We start from the raw sequence: 19,776 nt of genomic DNA on the forward strand, positions 1-19,776 counted from the left end.
CACACACACACACACACACACACACACACACAGACATATGTATGTATACATGTAGATATACATATATATACACAGAGATAACATGAAAGTAGAATAGGAACTGAGAGGGGAGGAAGAAGTCTGAAGGAGGGAATAAAGTGAGTAAGAAGGTGTACTAACCATTGACATGAGAACAGAAAAGGTAACCATTAAAAAACGGAAGGTACTCAGCAACAGGGAATGTGGTGGGTTGAAAGAAAATGGCCCCCAAAGGGAGTGGCACTATTAGGAGGTATAGCCTTGTTGGAGGAAGTGTGTCACTGTGGGGGTGGGCTTTGAGGTCTCTTTTGGTCAAGATTTACTCAGTCAACTTCCTGCAGCCTTTTGGTCAAGATGTAGCCAGCATCACATCTGCCTGCATGCCTACATGCTCCCCATCATGATGATAATGGACTGAACCTCTGAACTGTAAGCTGCCACCTCAATGAAATGTTTTCCTTTATAAGAGTTGCCATGGTCATGGTGTCTCTTTACAGCAATAGAAACCCTAACTAAAACAGGGAGGAAGGAAAACAAGGAAGGGCAGGTGGGTGGGGCAAATAATAAAAACGTGTAATGAAAGATACACATAAAGGGGGCTAGAGAAAGGAAAGGGAAGGGAAAAGTGATACAAGTTTATTTTAATTAAAAATTTACTTTTTAAAAAATAAAGGTGTCACCAGGACACCCATTTCATTAGTAACCAAAAAAAAAAAAAAAAAAAATTAAACATAATAATTCTTAAAAAAAATCTACAGTGAAGTACTGATACACAGATGTGTCACATTCTTAATTAAGAAAACATATGGGATTCAGAAGTAACAACCACAAATATACAGAACCATTCACATTTGTATAGATGATAATCATCCTTTAATCTAAGAAGCTGTGAGTCCAAATTTCACTGGAGTTCCTCCCTAGAACTAGTAAGGAAAGCTTAACAAAACAAACCAAAGCAATCCTAAGCAGAAAGAACAACCTACAGGTTAACTTGGATGGCTCTGTACTACAATAATGAGAGACAACTTCCTTGTTAATGGGTCACTTTGCTGAAGATTAGAATTTAATCCTGCCATCTTCTTACTCATCCAAATTAAATATGCATTTATCAGCTAAAAGCCAAATAGTTTATCCATACCTCTCTGAAGAGTGCACCATAGAACTGAACAATGTATGGGCAATCACTACTCCGCATTACCACATCCAAATCCATGAGAAGTTGTTTTTGTTCTTTTTCATCCACAGTTGACCGTATTCTCTGGAAAAGAATGATGACAGATGTCATACAAACAGAACAGTTCCAGAAACTTGAGTAAAACTTTACCACAGAACTGAAAATTACCAAACTTCATAATATTAACCAGACAGGAAAATTACCATATTTCTTTTACTTTATAATTGTAAGTTTAATCAGAGAACATTTAACAAAAAGCACTCAGGAATTCTTTTAAGGGCACAGGACTCTGGGTCACACATTCACTGATGATAATGGGGGTTACACAACAATGCTCTTAGGCTCTGAGAATTACACCCACATGCAAATACAAAGAAAATCATAGAGTATAGAAGTTTTCATTATAGGCAGCTTCACAACATATATTTTCAACCATCATCTCAGAATTGTATAGGCTCTAGCATCCAATGCAACAACAGCCATAACTACCTAGCAACTTTATTCACTGGATTGTAATGGAGGAGAAGAGTCTGGGATAGAAAAAGTGAGGACCAGTATGGGGAGCATACAGATGAGAATCCAAGCCTTTCAAAGCATGACTGGGACTTCCTTCACTGAACTTCCTCTACATTAAAAACAGGAAGCTCTCCCTGGCTTTCTATCAGTGGTTTGACATGCAGGGTCAGCAGGAGGGTCGGGGGAGGACCCTAAAATGGAGCAACATAGGGCTCCTTTTGCCTGTTCCTAAGCTGAAAAGACAGTCCTCTGTACACTACAGATCTGGGGCAGAGTCCTAACCAAACTGTACAACTCTGCACATTTCTAAGACTGTCAGAAAACATCTATACTCCACCTCCCAACCAGAACACTATAAAATACATAGGCTTCAGATGAACATTCCCTACTACACTATTAAGATAGAACAGAATCAAGTTCAGAAAATATAAGACATTAATAACAGAAGTACAGTTTAACATTAAAGCATGCAAAGAACTTTTATTCTCATAAAAAAGTTCACAATGTCACACTGTGTCACTGTACACAACACAAAGCACATACTTACAAGGTAAGTTAGTATCAAAAAATACACAAGGTAGCATTTTGTCCTCCAAGACTTCAAGGTATCTGTCCTCAATGTTCTTGCAAGGGGTGAAGGCAGTCAATTAAATTCTTGAGCCCATTTTACAGAAGAGAAGCCAGAGGCAGAGATACAAAAGAGTATTCCATGTGACACGAGAACAAGCAGTTAAAGAACAGAAGTGGGTTCTCTCAGTTTTATGGTTTGACACTACACCAGGCATCCATCCCATATACTCCAAATATATTTTTAAACTGTATTTTATTAAAAATGCATACCTTGCTAGCTACAGTGTTTCATACAAAAGGAAATGTCTTGACTTTAATTTAGAATGCTACATTGTCATAGAAATAAAAATAAAAGAGAGAATGAGAGACAGAAGAGACAAGCAGCCCCCTTAGAGGTGAGAACAGTTTCCTTCTTTTCTCTTAATTTCTCATTTTCATAATTTGAGAATAACTTTCCTTCTAAATCAACATTAACATCTTGCTGCAAAAGGAAACCTGTTAAAATTCTAAGTAAGCAGACATGTGATTTGTGTTTGTTCAAAACACAAACATGGCAAAGAGAATTTTAAGTAATTTTAGTCAATAATCAGTAATTATTTGAATTAACATTTATTTCTATTTTAACAATATAATTTCAATGTGTGGTTGTAAAAATAGTCAATGTGATTTTTGAAAGAATTTTTATTATTTCCACATATCAGAATTTAAAACAAAGAGTTGATAACTAAAGAGAGAGAGACAGAGACAGAGACAGAGACAGAGAGAGAGAGAGAACTCAAACTACTCTTAGATTGAGATTTCTATGTAGTAGTTTATGAATTCTCACTATTCTGGTTTTTTTTCTTAATGATTACTTTTCTATCTTTTCTACATATGTATATTAGTAAATATAACTATACTAACATACATGATTAGAAAACATGATTTTTAAATTTTGTTTTCCTGAGTTTTCTAAGTTTACATTTTTACAAAGCTTATCTAAGTCTAAAAAAGAACATTACAGTGAAAAACCAGAACAGTTCACATCCATGTCTGACTTCTGGAAGCAGATTTCCAAAACCTGGCCATAGCTAAAGCAAGGAAGCGTGCGCAACTCCACAGCGTTGAGGCCCAGCTGAAATTCCTGGCAGCACTGTTACTAACTAGAATGTGGGGACAGTTCCTGGGCAGCTCTAGGCTTTGGCAGGAGAACTGTACACAGTTCACTTCTGTATATAAAGAACACCACCACTGATGGCTTCAGGTCCAACATGACCCTGGTGTGCCGGGGACTCTGCACTAGACTAACACCTCCTTATGTTCTCACTCTGTTCAGGAAGCACTGTGGGGAGGGGTGAGCAGCCAGCTGCTGAGATTCCACCTGAATGATTCTGGACTGAGCACGCATAGCTCAATAACTACAGTAAAGTTCTGAGGTTGAGTTGTAACATTTATCTCAGTGAACACTTTATAAACTAAACCAATTCAAGAGGCCTAACAGTCCTCCCAAAAGAGAATTAACTACAAGTATATACCTAGATTAACAGGTACATTCAAGTTGATGACTCTAATTCAGGACCTTGATAAATAACTCAAGTTAGAGAATACCTACGGATTATGAGTACTGTAAAGCTAGTTATAACACAGACACTACCAGGACACTTGCCTATGGATATCAGAACCGTAGCATGGGGAAAGCTTTCACCATTTGCAACAAGTAAGGCCAATGTGGGCTAATACCAAGGGAGCAGAACCCCGAAAAGCTGAACAGGTCACTAAGAACCTTTCCTTCCCTTCCCAGTCTGTCCTTACTCCCAGCCACAGGCAAACAGAAATGCAAAGATGAGTAACACTCAGCATGCTCAGAGACCTAACCAGGGAATGCATGCACTGGTTTCTAAGAATGCTCACTTACTTACATCTTAAATTGAAGCTGAGTAGGAGTGCTATTAATTTAGGTAGCATAAGCCTTTATCTTTTTCTTCTCTTCTTTTTTTCTTACTCAAAGAGTAGGGGAAATGTCCATAAGAGACCATGAAACACTTTAAAAAGTCATCTCATGGTTGAAGAAGTTTCATTTTCAATCAAATATAGGGAAATTCCACAAAATCATAATTTTCTTTATTCTAGACTTTCCATTGGTCACTATTCTATTAACCATGTTTACTAAACACATGCCCCTGGATAAATAGCTGTCATTCTTGACAAGCAATCCACATCTCTTTCTAATACAAAAGTATCTTTGAACTATTTCTATTTTTACTTTAACTGAATGTAACATAGTTTAAATAAACATCTAAAATAATAATGGAAAATTATAACTTTCATATACAAGGGTTTTTTTTTTCAGTGATAAAATTATATTCTTGGAGCAGCAAAAATAATTTAATTGTCCAAATATGTATTCAAGGTCATTCAAGCATCTGGTAAGACTTTAAAAGCAGGAAAACATCAATCAACTAAGCATGTAGGTATGATCAGAAATGCCAAGTGGCTCCACTATCATCACAGAGGAAAGATAATAAGTTAAATGTTTAGCTCTCTAGCTTTTGGAATAGTGCTATATTTTATGGTTCTTAATATAGTTCTTAGAGACCTTCATTCTCCTAAAACTACCATAATAGCATATGCCACTAACTAGAGATGCAATTTCAGGTAAGAAAACAGAAAAGGAGATGCCCTGCACCCGCTACAGCCCCATTACTCCATACAACCTTCCTCTGGGCCACATATAATCTTAAGAATTTTTATTTTCTGTCTTCTATTGACTCATATCCCTGCTAAACAAGTTCATCCTTAGAGTCTCTATACAGATGACATACTGCAATTCCCAGGACATCGCATAGCACCATGACCAACAAGGGCAAACAGATGGCAGTATCATCCAAAATAGACAGGGAAGGTGAGGTGTGGGGAGAAGCATGAAACACAGATCAAAGATAAATTTGTTTTCATGTTCAAAAGTAATAAATTTTATCTACTGAGTATGAAATTATTATGTATTTGAAGTTACTAAGACCAGAAGAAAGGTTGTGAGGTTTAGCTGTAAACTCATGGAACTCATTTCAATCCATTTATCAAATTCTAGTTTTATCTTCACCAAATTAACAAATTAATATTAGTACTTCCCATTTTTCTCATTGAGGACACTAGGGCCTGATACTTTTACACATTCTGGCTGTGTACTGAGAACTTGTGAGAATATGTCATATCCAACCATAGGAAGAGGGCAGAGTTAATGGAACACACTTGATAAGCTTGATAAAGGGGCTTCTTCCTCTCCACTAAGCACATCATATGCATTCAAACAGCATAATACTGACCAGCACTAAAGTTTCTAAGGTCTAAAGTTCATATCATCACTCCTGTCCCTATGATATTAAAAGAGACAATTATTCACATCTAAAAGATAGCCAGGGGTTAAGGTCTCAGACAGCAAGCAGTGTTAGGAAATATACCAAATGGTAGTTCAGATGTCCCCATGCAGAGTAAGACATAAGCCTATAGCATAGCTATGTATGCTAGGATATAATTCAGTATCAGATTCAGATAGGTTTACTAAGCAATGGTCAGTTTCAAAGACTAGATTCAAGTATAACCTGAAACACACAAGATGTCATTTACCACTTTCCTATATTCTCAGCCTCTTCTAACCTCTACTGGTTTATCTATTTTAGTTACTGAGTCTCATGTAAGATTTATAAAGGAAGAACCCACGCTATGAAAACCACTCATTTGAAGCTACACAGAAAAAGCACAAATGTAATTCAAAACCTGGCCAGACTGGAGGCATCTTTGTCATATCTGGAATTCCCCACTCTTGGGCAGCCTCAGTTTGTACTGTGCATAGGAAATACCATATCTCTAAGCAACACTAGGAAGGTAACGGCTCAGTCAATCATGGATTTCTTAATTTAGCCACATGATCTAACCAATAAAAAGATCACAAGATAATAAAGATCATTCTTGAATCAAGCAACACAGTCACAAAGTCTGCATCCCTTCCAGATTTACATAATCAAATGTTGTCACTATGGTCTTTCAATTGCCTAATGAGCACTCTGATATCAAAAGAGAACTTTCCCATTAAAGTCACCTCTGTCACTATCACATTAGGGCCTTCAGAACAATATGCAAGATATAAATATAAACACTAAAAGGAACACTCTCCCACAGTGATTACTGGCCATCAGTATCTACCAAAACCATTAAGGGATGGAACTTTTAACGGAAGTGCTGGCATAGTCTCCAGAGTGGTAGAGAAACAAGCCAAATTGTACTTTTACAATCCCTGTCTTCCCATATGTTGAAGCATCCTCCTCCCTGAAGGGAAGAGGAAGGTTCACAAGACTCAGGAAGCCCCTGCAGTTCACAAGATTCCTAAGTCATCCCCTCCAACACACTTTCACCCTAGGGTTATACAAGCAGTGACAACTGCCAGAGAGGAGGCTCCCCTTGGCTCTGACACCTACAAGTTGTGCAGGGAACTCAAGGAATGCAGCTTCCATGAGTCATCACCCACTCTGGGGTGGGGCTTTCTGTGGTATGGATTCCTCTGAGTCACCAATGCTGCTCTAAGTAATCCCTCACCTATGTTCCTGTGTGCAGCCCTAATGAACTCAGTGGCTCACCAAGCTACACTTGGGTGGAGCCGTTTCTCTGCTCTGCTGCCGCTGTTCTATCTGGGATGAATAATTGTTCTCTTCTCCCCAGGCAAAGTCGAACAACTCTGGGAGTTAATACTGTTTCCCCGGTTTGGCACCCTTTCAGCAGCCAGATGTGGCTGATGGCAAAGCAAGGGCTACTCAGAGCTTGTCAGACTGAGGTACCAGCTCTAGTGACAGACACAAGTGTGGCCTTGCTCTCCTGGGATTAAGCCAGGCCAACCAGAATAAGCTGGTCCCACAGAGACCAACAAGGTGGAGTAAAGCACAGCACCTAAGGTTGGGTCAGTAGATGATTCACGGAAAATGAGTGGATTAGAGTGCCAAATAGGTGGTGTTTCTCACCCGTACTGCTGTACCCAACATTGTTTTTTATTTATATTTTCATATTTCCTTACTATATTTGCTGTGGAGAGAGGGGCGTGTGTATGTACAAAAGTCAGAGAACTATTGGTGGGAGCTGGCTCTCTCCTTCCCCTATGTTTGTCCCTAGGTCTGAACTAAGGCTATCAGGTTGGCAGTGAGGGCCTTTACTGCTGGGCCATCTCATCCAGCCAATATGCTTTCCTAAGGAAAGATATAAATGATGAGATCTTTTCATGCTGTACTGGACCTTCAATAATCTTTCTTTCTTTTTAAATATTCTTAGCCATCCAAAAAACTAGTACTTGCTTGGAGCAGATAGTAGGCTTTCAGAGATCCTATCCTGTCTTCCCTCTATAAAAAGGTGCATTTGATCTAATGCTAACCCTTGAGTATCTCAGAAGCATCTGGGAGAGTAGTTAGGAGTTTAAATGAGAGCACCCTGTTGAGTGGAAGATGGCACTCTTGGAGCCCTATGGTTGCTGGTTGAAAAATCAGTACCAGGAGTTGTGCTTCCATTTGGTCAGTTATTGGCCAGGGAGGCCCTAAGCCCCACAAACTATACAATCGATTGCTACTGCTATTGGTTACATGCCAGAACTAGAAATAAAACCCCATGCTGATGACACTACGGGCTTTGACTCAGCCATGGAGGGATCAGACTAGGACTGTGATGGAAGTCCCCTGCCTGTTGGCTGACTTGTGTGGTAGGGGCTGTCATTGACAGTGTTGTTCAGTATGGACTCTCTGAGCTGTACCACCATGCCAGGTAAGATGTGCTAACAGGAGTAATAGTGCATTGCACAACTGTCATGGGTGCAACCAACTGCCTTCTGACTGGATTTAAGTCCCTTTACATCAGACGGAACTTGTAATCTGCTACTATATTCTAAGGCAAAAGCCCATAGCTAGGGAGATAATAGGCCCCAATGTGGGGGGAAAACAAAACAAAACTGCTGTTTTGTTGAACAGATATGATGTGCCTGTCCAATTACCTTCTTAATATTTGTATTTGCAACCACAGGTTACTGCTGTCAGCCTAGATGACTCATCAAAAGAAACTTCTTTCTTGCAACAGGCAGTGTTTAGTGCAGATTCATAGCCAGTGAAGCTTATGAGAGGAGATGAGTGCTGCTGTAGCACAGCAGCCCAATGTTCAGTGATAGGTGGAATAATCAGATACACCTATCACCCCTTCCACGTCTCAGAGAATTTGGAGTGAGTAAGAGGAAGCAAAACCATTGAGCTGGAGGAAGAAGTAGAACAATGTGTAGCTCTTTCCTTCCCACCAAAGTATTATTATTTCCAACTGGGACAGAGGAGGGAGGTTAAGACTCAGAAAACAAATGAAATGCAAAAGGTCCAGGAAACTCTTGAAACTTAGACTCACATAATCCTGGGGGAATATGTCAACAGTAACAACTGCCCTCCACAGCAGGCTGACCTAGCTGAAAGATACACAGAGAGCACCAGGGATGCAGCTTTCCTAAGTGCTTGGGTGGGGCTTTTCTCTAATACAACTGCCCAAGTCCTCCTACTCCTCTAAGCAATCTCTCACCTTATATGTCCCCTAAGGAACTCCAACAAACACACTACCTCTCTAAGCTAGGATCCTTTCTTGGGTCTGTCATTGGTGCCCTAGTTCAGGTAAATGTTTACCTCTCCCTGGAAAAATTAGACAACACCACACCTGTACTGTCTGCATCAAAGCAGACATACCTAACCAGCAGATGGTAGGGAAGAGCTGAACTACAGGGCTGCTGATACTGTCACCAGAGGAACCTTGTCCTTCCTACCAAGCACCTAGGTTCTAGTTCAAGAACACTGAAGTAAAACTCCAAAGATCAAAGATCAAATGGCCAGCACTGGATTAAAAATAGTTGAATAAAACAAAAAAAGCAAGGGAGCAGAGTTGAGGGTAGAAAAAAAAATGAGACAAATTAGGCAGATCATCAACAAAAAGAAAATTCCTAAAGCCCTAAAGTACAATCACACCACTCTCAGTTTGGTACAAAATCCAACCTAAACAACTGGCCTGTTTTCCTGATTAGCCTAGGTAGCTCCCCAAACAGGGGGATGAGACACCATCACAATACCCAAACTCTCTGGGCAAGCAGGACTTACTGTGGAACAACCTAGGTGGATGACCATCTTCCTTCTCATAGTTAGCATGTCAGACCATGAGTTGGTTCTTTCTTATCTCCTCTCACTTCCCAGAAGCTGCCTTGTCTTTGATTGTGATTTACCTACATCCTGATGCTGCTAGGTGTTTCTCCCAGACCTGAATGTCTCTAACTCTAACTAAAAAATCTAATTCTAATAACTTCTTCATTGACTGGGTTCAAACCTTGAGAGTTACCTACTACAATCACCCTTGTGGACGACAGCTATGCAGAGAAACCTTCTTTATTACTTAGAGGACAGTGATTTCATGTTTGCTTCATTCAGTGATTTCCCTACCATCAAGAAAAATAGGCCAGCAACCTCAAAATTCACTGCAGTGCTGTTCACAGCAGCCACAAATGAAAACAACATGCACATCCATGTAAGTAGATAAGCTAAAAAGTAGATAAAAAGAATGCAGTGCATTCACACTGTGGAATACTATCCATCCATAAAAAAGAATGGAGTCCTGGTCAGAAAGGCATGGTTGGATATCGAATTTACTTTTAAAGGACAATTACTAGTTTTAAATACTTTACATTGGACTGGATTTTTATACATTGTATACAAATTACATATACTGAAATTGATATTGTTAGAAAATGTTGTACGTATATTTCAACAGCAAGCCAGCTGTTGTGCAGGCAAGCTGCACAGTTTCATTTGTGGAGCCTGATAAAGTTTCTCTCAGAAGCTGAGAACATAGTAGTGGATATTGGGGAAGTAGGAGCAAGAGAGAGCTATGGGTAAAGGTTGATCAATAGTTATTACTATAGTTGGAACTTCTAATATGCATTTTATTGCATAGAAATTAATATCTTAATTTCAAGAAAATAGTTTATATCCACCATAAAAAATTATAAATTTAAGGTAATTGATATTTTTAAATTAATTTAAGCACTGTGTGTGTGTGTGTGTGTGTGTGTGTGTGTGTGTGTGTGTGTGTGTGTGTGTTGCGGGAGTTGAGAGAATATTTCCTCATTATGACTTTTTGTTTTTATGGATTTCTTCTAGATTTTAACTTAAAAATTTTAATGAGACATTAAATAAATGTCATTTACAGAGAACACTGATCAATGTCAAGAGTTGACAGCTGCCCTCCTTTTAGAACGCTTCAGGAGACCTCACTGCCAACAATGACTTCTCCCTAGGCAGCTATGGCCCAATCATCCTGGCATGGGTTGACAGGCAAATGGTATTACTCACACTCACTAATGAGCAATAGCTCTTTGCCCAGTGTGTGCAATTAAAGCTTTGAGATTAAAACTGTCCACATCTGTCTGCTAACACATCAGGAACTATCTAAAGACACATTTTTCATGTTCCTTGTTGAATATGATTTATTACACCTTAGTCAATTTTCAGATTAAATCTTTGAGATAATTCTTTCAGTTAATTATGAAGACACCTTTCAACCAATTCTTATACACAGCAAAATCAATCTGGGAAAAGGCATTCTCACAAGGAAAAGTGAGGAATCATAACATGAAAAGAAATTCCAGCTCACTTTTGTATGGCTACTCCAAGTAAATTCTGGAGATTTGTAGGGTAGACTTAATGTCTAATAAAGCAATCCTTCTCCATAGTACCAAACTACCTATGCAAATGCTAGCATTGACCTACTTCAGGAAATGTTTCTCAGTTAACAACAATAACAAGTTATTCACTGTGTGGCTCTCTCTCTTTAAATATAACACACCAAATCTCACTCACCCTTAACCAGTCATCACTTCTCTATAATTATACTTGTCAGTGTGGTCTGTATGCCTACATGATGACATGTGATAAAAGACTCTGTTTCTCTAAAGAAATCAACAATAAATATGTTTGAAATTCTATAGTAGGTGGCATCTATCATTCATCAACTGGTATCAAATTAATGTACACTGATCTTATTCTTCTAATATTAATGATGTCATGGAATCCAATGACACTCACCCACCTATGTCAAGTTATGCCTTACTGCTATCCTCTCATGTACTAAACTGCTGTGTGTACTCAATGACTTACAGAGACAGTTCAGCTAGGAAGTGTATATCTGACGGCAAAAGGTGTAGGCTCCATAACTGTCTCTGAGCACCTCCTATGAGTTGGAGTTCATATTAGCACTCCAATGTAGATCTCAAAACAGTCACTGGTATTATAATAGTATTTATTATGAGTGTTGGACAATAACTCAGTATTTTTACCCTCAAAACTTGAGTAACCATTATACAACCCCAAATATGATCAAATTAATTACCAAGAAATGTGAAAACGAAGTGCTTTCTTTTCCTTTAAAGTATTTTACTCATTTTAAAGTTTATCCACATTACTAAATAACATATGGTGTTGATCACCACAGATGAAGTACATCCAGCACTAAGAAAAAGCAATAATATTTAAAAGTACCTTGTTTCATACATGGGAGGCAAGTTTAGACCTAGAGCTATCCATGAAGCCTTCCCTTAAGACCCTGTCAACTGAAGCTAGATGCCACACGCAAACTTAAGGACAACAGAGCATTCATCAGAAGGATCTAAATCAAATGACTTTCTTTCTTCTTACACCGAAGGAGCACAAGGTAAGACTATAGAAACCATTCTAAGAAACACAGTTTGTTTTGATGAGAACTCTGGAGCCCAGTCTGTGCATTTTTAGGTCTTTGGGCTGTACGCAACATTTCATGAATGTACATACTTCTTCCTACCAAAAGCACCTTTCTCTCCACATTGTAAAAATATGGTCAAAAACAAGAAACTAGAGAGAAACATAAAATGTTTCCTCAACACTAATTTAACATTATCCTGATATGACCCATCAGTGAGGAAACACTCAGCTTTGGAGAAAAATACCATCAAGTAAGATGCTGCCACAACAGGCCTGTGAGCATTAAAGTACTGTGAGACAGACCCACTCCCCAATGTCATCTCTCCGTGCCATTGTGACAGACTCAAAATAGAGGTTAAGAAGATTAAATTAGACTACCTGCAAGGCCACTCTCAACTGTTATAAACTGACATGTTATTTGTTCTCATAGATATTTTAAGTTTAGTGAGAGTATGGCCACATCTTGTTTTTCTTTTAAAATTGTCCCCAAATTGCTGATGTGCCTTGAATATCTTAAGCAGAACATAATACTTTTTAAACATTTGAACAAACAAGGTACAGTTATACAAATCCATTAAGAGTGAGACAAACACTACCAGTTCACCACAGGTACACAGAGGCCTGCTGGATATGGCTTATAGACCAAATCTCCACTTCTGGCCCTTTTTAGGGGAAGGAGGTAAATGAACAAATTAAATGGCACAACACAGGAAGGACAGAATGTGACAGTATTATCACAAGGTACGCATTTATATACAACTTTTAAACCAGGGAACAGGGCAGTACTGAGTAGAGATGGAATAAACCAACAGAAGCCGAGCCGGTCAGGACCGAGTAAGGTTGAGGTTAGTGGCAACAGCATGTGTGTGGTTTCCAGGAAACCTTCAGTAAGACTGCTGTTAGCCCTAGCCCCGCACCTTGCCCAGCCCAGTGTGCTGCTTCTTCCTCCAGCTCCCGCCTGGCCTGGCTCAGAGCAGCACTGCCCTGCTCCCAGGGGTGCAGTGGCCCAGCCTGAACTCACCTTGGCAGTGAAGGGGCCAGAAGTTTAAAACCTGTTAATGCATCATGGCAAAAGTTCAATGAACACGCACACTTCACATACTCACGCTCCAGAGCAAGAAAACACACAACCAGTAAGACAATCTCTACACAAAACACCCTCAGGGAAAGCAAAGACAGAATTTTAACCCCCATTATTACCACAGAGGTAAGAACAGAGCAGTGGTGTTGCTGCACCACAAAACTTCAGCTAATGGATCAAAGTTCCGAAAGTAATCATGGCGTCACCTACTTTAACTGCCATTATCTGCCCACTTGGTTTGTGGACCATTTTGTTGACAGAACCATAAGCTCCTCGTCCAATTTCTCCAAGGTCTTTCAAGTCCTCTGCAGTGAAATCCCAGTGTTGTTCAGGGGAGATCTTCAGTTTTCCTGATGACTCAATGCTGTGTGTTCTCAGTCTCTCTCTGTTAAAATATTGGGAAGCAATTTTTCCACATTTTAAATAGGTTTCAACTTTTTTCTTTTAGCTAGCACTGAGTACAGTGTGGGAGAGCTCATCAGCTCATAAGGACCCAAGCAGCATGATCTCCAGTTCTGGAGCCCTTTGTATCATCTTGCTTTCTACACACTGAATTTTGGCAAAATATATTTAGGTATCCCAAAGGCACAGCTTCAAAGACATTCATATAACCCAATCTCCTTTTGATGATGAAACTGTCTTCCAGTTTGGAATACTCAACAGTAGACCCTTTTCCAGCCTGCAAGACTGTATTACCAAGCAAGAGGTGCAGAGTTGAGAATTCATTTCTACAAAGTGCTTACCCTATCATATCCTCTAGCTGGTAAAGCTGTTTACAAAATTTGCTGTGCCTGAGGATAGCCTGACCTACTGTTCCAAACTCCAAAGCCCAGGAAGCAGCCTACAGCAGTTAAAGCAGAGTGTGTGGGATAAACTGGAAGCAGCATTTCTAAGTATTCCCCAGTGGTTTTAGCAACATGTAGGAATGAGTACTTTAATATACTATCCTGTTATTATTAACACTGTGCTGGAATGGGGAAGAGACAAACTAATTGCCAGCTAACTAAAAGGAGGTCTGTACTGTCTTATTCAAACCTTTCAACCTCTGTTCAACAGCTGGAGTAATGGGTTGAAAAGGTTACTAGAAAAAGCAGAGGTCACATTGCATTAAACACCACACCCAAATCCCAGCACAGAAACCACAGTTTCCTTTCTCCTGTCCCTCTCCCCACATGTGAGGACAAGCTATGTCAACCAAGAAAGTGCAACATGTACAGACAACTGAGTATCAACTAACTAGCATTCAATTTCATACTAAATGACCAGAACCTGTTTCAAAGTCTAACCTCGTCATGGAGCAAGAAAGGTTTAGGGGCTCAGTTATCTATTTTGTTATAGCAGAACTCTGAAATGGCTCCTGCATTTTGTAGATATTGTTTCCTCTGGCTAATTCTAGGGGTCTCAAAAACTTTAAAATGATAAAAATCTTTTTTTCCCAAATAGCTATACTGGCTAATGTTAATAATAACCAAGATTCAAGGGTATAGTTAAAAGCTTTGTATATTTTATCTAAATGACTTAGGGAAGCCATGCTCCAAATCAGAGGGCCTCGAAGGCTTGGCTCCCCAAACAGAGGCTTCCACTCACACAAGTGCTTTTTACTTCCACCCTGCCTTGGCAAGGCTAGCTTCCAATGACAGAAGCCCAGAAGCAGGGGCCAAGTGACCACTTCAGTCCTGATGAAACCAGCACTGATCTCTGAAGAGGAGAAATACATTCAGGCGATAACAAAGAGATTTTTCTCAGGAATCTTTCTCCTCAAGCAGAGTAAGACAGGAAATACTCTAACATAAAGAAATTACATTTATAATGACCACTGCTCTATAATCATTGGTAATACCAGCTCGATGGCTCATTTTAATCATTGATGATGCACAGCACTGGCCTAACAGCGTAGCTAGAAAAAGTTAATTGAAATTACTTGTAAATTGGAAGCAATATTTTAAATAATTGCTAACATGAGGGCCACATGGTTCCCAACACCTTTTCCCTCTTGGCCTCAAGCTGTTTTCAGGTTTCTCTTTTTGGAGGGTCCGATTTGTGACTTACTTTGAACCAACAGAATATGGTAGAGATCAAGGGATACCACTTCATGGCTGCATGATATCACATGCTTATGCTACCATCCTTGAGAATGGAAATGAATGAACCACTCTTATAGAAAAGCATGGAATATCAACAGGCATAATGCTCTATAATTTTAAGGGCAAATTTTAGCATTATGGAATCTCTCTGATAACAGTTTAGCTTACTTTAGTCAACTATATAGTTTTGAGATTAACCCCTATTTTCTTTTTGAAAGTGAATAGTTAAATAGTTAAGAGATACAAAATATCTCATTAAGCTAATAAAATGCCCCAAATTGAGTAAGCCACCAGACATTCAACTTTTTGCACATACTACAGAATCACAGGGAACATTCCATGATTATAACATCACCACACCATATTCTTACAACCTTCACTCACACTGGGCCAACAACCTTTCCAGGAAAACTAAACCTTTAGCAGCTTCCACGTCAAAAACCCAATCTTAATGGTTCCCAAAGAATAATAAGTATAGCACTAGCTTAGAAACCTGCCTGAACCCAACCATGAATTCCAGCTGTCAGTCAATTTCTGCCCTAAACTACCTTAGAGGATGTGGTAGTTTGAATGACAATGGCCTCCATAGGCTCATATATTTGCATGTTTGATTTCCAGTTGTTGAGACTTTTTTGAGAAGGATTAGGGGGTGTGACCTTGTTGAAATGAGTGTGGCCTTAATGGAGACTGTGGGTCAATACAAGTGAGGTGTCAAAAGCCCAAATCAGGCCCAGTCTTTCTCTCTGTCCTGCCTGTGGATCAGGATATAAGCCCTTAGCTACTGATCTAGCACCACGCCTGCCTGCCTCCATGCCCCTCACCATGATGGTCATGGACTGACCCTCTGAAACTGTATGTAAGTCACCAAGCAAATGCTTTACTTTATAAATAGCCTTGGTCATGGTTTTTCCTCACAGGAATAGGGCAGTACTAAGACAGGGGACTAGGAAAGAAAGTCTACAAACAACAGAAAGCACATCTATTGGGAAGCTTGGCAAGGGGGCCAGCATAAAGGCTCAGTAGGTAAAGACACTTGCTGCTAAGCCCAACTACCCTGGTTTAATCCCTAGAGCACACATAGGAAGGAGAAAACTGACTTCCACAGGTTGTGCTCTGACCTCAAAAAGCATGTCATGGCATGTATCCATGTACACACACACACACACACACACACACACACACACACACACACACTCACACACACGAAAAAAATGTAAGAAAAAAAACAAACAAAAATGTTAAGTTTATACGCCTATTATTTCACTCTTGAAGAGGAAGAAGGTACTGACTCTCTAAGATACACCCCCTTTCTTGAGAAAACAAAAACTAAAACTAAACTGTTTTATCAAAAAAAAAAAAAAAAAAAAAAAAAATCTCCCCAATAGCCTTTATGTTCTCTTCATAGTTTTCTACAGATCACCTAAGCTGCCTTCAGTGAATAATCCAACATGTCCCAACTGCAAGCCCTTTATTAGCAAGCTGGGAAACACAGCCAGAGTATGTGGCAGATGTAACTGCCATGCTGCCCAGCACCCATTCCCCTCTCCATCCTTCCTACATGAGGCCGTAATGCTTTATGTCCTGACTGCTTATGAACTAAATTGTGTTCCCTCTCAAAACTCACATACGAAAGAATCCCTGGTGTGACTGTATTGTAGACAGGGTCTCTAAAGAGATAACTAAGGTTAAAGGAAGGTTAATAAAGGTGGGGCCTATTCCAAACAAGACTGGTGATCTTGTAAGAGAAGATACTAGAGAGCTTGCTTCATTCCCACATGCACGAAGAAAAGAGGTCCTGCCCCGGCCAGCGGGGTTTCAACAGGGGCGACCCACCTGTGGGAGCGAATGAAAGAACAGAGGGCACGAGAGACGACAGCAAGACAGTATTCTGATCAAGCCGCCAATCTTTATTTTCCTCCGCATGGCTTATATACCATAAGAGGGGAAGGGGCAGGAAGGAGGGAAGGGGAAGGGACGTGGAAGGCATGCAGAATGTGGAAGACGTGCAGGTTGTGCAACTGCAAGAAGTCTGCTAAGGTAACTGGTCAGGAGCCATTTGTTCTGTTGCTAGGCTACCTGACCATGGAATGTTCTTATCTTTGGGAGCCTCCTAGCAAACAGGTGTTACTGCTCTGGGGGAGGGCGGTGGCCTTATGACTTGTTCTCTGGCTTAGCTAGTACTTTCCATGGTTCATGTTTGGTTCCTGAAATCTTGGTCCCTAACAAGGTCCTATGAGCAGCCAATGAGGTGGTGCCACCTGGAAGCCCTGGGAAGAGACCGCAGAATGGAACTATATATTGCTAGTAACTTGATCTTGGACTCTCCACCTTTCACAACTGTGAGCAATGGTTTCTGCTATCTAAGCCACATAGTCAATGGTTTTAGTTTTTAAGCAGGCCAATCTAAGATACCAACAACCCTTGCAATTACAAGTGATAAATAGGAACACAGCACTTAAAAGGAGTTGATGCAACCCCCTCCCCTCCTCTTTGTTGCTCCAGGCTCCTTCAAGGCCTGAATGGAAAGAGTATCTTGAGAATGACAGGGTGACCACAAAAGCACTCTAGACTTCACCCGTGACAACACTACATGAGCCCTAGACTATTCTAAATGATTCTATGGAAAGGGGAAGGAAACTCTGAGGCTTATGCCATTGTCCCTGTACTTAATTCTTGTATGCACACAAATTTACTCTGAACTTATTAATAAAGTCCCTAATGTTTTCTATCTCCCAGTGAGTCTCAAGAGAGGAAGAATCCCATATCCCCAGCATCTGGCACGAGAGGGGACAGATCAGCAGGAAAGTTTACTAACCATATTGCTGGCAGACAACCCCAAACATATTCAAACCCACAACAATTCTGGCCAAAAGCTCTGCCTTAAAAGGAATCCTCAATTCAAGTATCTCTGGTTTCTTCAAGACCTAAGTCTTAAGTCTAATGGTTCTTGGTTCCTAAAGAAAACATATACATATTCACATAGAGAAAAACTGACACACTTCATAAAGGTTGGAGAACATATAAGGTTGTAAGTAGGACATTTGATACTGAGCTGAAATCCTTTCAATACAGGCCTCTGTGCATCAATGCACAGAGATTAAAGTCTGAAATCTCAGGCTTACCTTGTCACATGAAAATCTACAAACTGTCCCTTTTGATCCTACAAATTTGTACTGAACTCTTTTCAGATTATTTAGATTTTGGACAGATACAGCCAACTTGTCCATTTATTATTTAACACTGTGTCTACGATAGCTATCATCTTTTCACTGACCCACACAGAATCTAAATTTCCCAAAGTCTACAGATTTAAAAAAACAAAGAACTGTAACATTACATTATAGAACAATAATCAGACCAAACCTTGAGAAAAGTTGTATTTCTTTGCTTGCCTGCTTGCTTGGTGGCTTGCTTGCTTGCTTGTTTTTTTGAGACAGGGGTTCTCTGGGTAACCTCAGCTATCCTAGAACTGCTCTATAGACCAGTTCAAGGCTGACCTTGAACTCATAGACATCTGCCTCCTTCTGCCTCTCACATTCTGGGATTAAAGGCATACACCACCACTGCCAGGCAAAAAGTTGTATTTCTATCCCACATGACTGATAAAGCTACCTAGGGATTTCTATATAGGTGGGTAGATTTCATGTTGTTTTCTATGTAAATGGGTAGATGTCACATTGCTTGTTTTATTTTAAATGCAGTGACACAACCAAGAAGTGACAGTCGGCTCCAGCCATGCTTGAAACTTCATGCTTGCCCTTTGTTAATACTGTAGTGGTGTCTGCTTTGCAAACTCAGCGGCAAGACAGGCTTCTGAGCCACTCCTGTCTAACCAGACCGCCTAAGCCAACACCCTTGCCAAGGCTGTAGAGGTAGAGAAGGAAAACCTCACTCACAATTCAGAAAGAAAACACTTTCTGTTTGTACTTTTCTATACAGCATGTATAAATAACAAAAACTAGTTTACAGAACTTCCACTAAAATATTTTAACATGGCAGTCATCAAATAGCCACCTCATTTTGGTCAAGGCTACACAGCATGCTTGCATGGACTTGCCAGAATCCACAGCACCCACCGGTTAAGAGCACACTGCCTTGTATTCTAATTTGAAACAATACTAAGATGAAGTAACTTTCCCCTCATTTTTTGAGGCAGGGGCTATACAGACTGAGCTGGTCTCAAACTCTTGCCTCAGCTCCACAGGTATTGGGGTTTCAGGCATACACCACCAGTGCTGGCTTGAGGTTCTCTCTAACCGCACATTACCATGCACTTGTGCACTTGAACAGTTCTGCTCCTGCTGATAAGCATTTCTTATTCTGTTAACTGCCTGAAAGAGCACCACTGAGACTCACTAGTCCAGGTGTCTGTTTTGTCGTTGGTGCTCTGCCTAACAAGTTCTTTATCAAGAACCATAAATCCTGTCTGTCCTAAGTGTTTCACTGACTTGTTTACCTTCTCAATGAACTCAAGGTATTTATGTAAAAATTCAGTTATTTATGTTTTGAAATCAGCTACTCATTCATCCAAACCTAGTCTCACATTTTGATTTTTCAGTCTCATATTTTATAAGT

General features: G+C 39.9%; 1 protein-coding gene across 8 annotated transcripts in view; it reads right to left on the reverse strand.

Annotated features, from left to right (window-relative positions):
* Map2k4 (mitogen-activated protein kinase kinase 4) overlaps positions 1–19,776 on the reverse strand; it is a 98,654-nt gene that overhangs the window by 29,849 nt on the left and 49,029 nt on the right. For 5 of the 8 annotated variants that reach the window (XM_036197886.1, XM_036197885.1, XM_036197887.1 and 2 more), the window contains 2 exons: positions 13,328–13,502; positions 1,157–1,276 (listed from right to left, as the gene is read on the reverse strand). In XM_036197886.1, the coding sequence (XP_036053779.1) occupies positions 1,157–1,276; positions 13,328–13,502 (295 nt within the window). Of the gene's footprint in view, positions 1–1,156; positions 1,277–2,255; positions 2,845–13,327; positions 13,503–19,776 lie in introns of those variants that run through there. The other 3 variants (XM_036197890.1, XM_036197889.1, XM_036197891.1) reach the window with 2 other exon arrangements.

This window comes from Onychomys torridus, chromosome 8 (assembly GCF_903995425.1).
Source record: "Onychomys torridus chromosome 8, mOncTor1.1, whole genome shotgun sequence".
In the NCBI taxonomy this organism is placed as follows: Eukaryota; Metazoa; Chordata; class Mammalia; order Rodentia; family Cricetidae; genus Onychomys; species Onychomys torridus.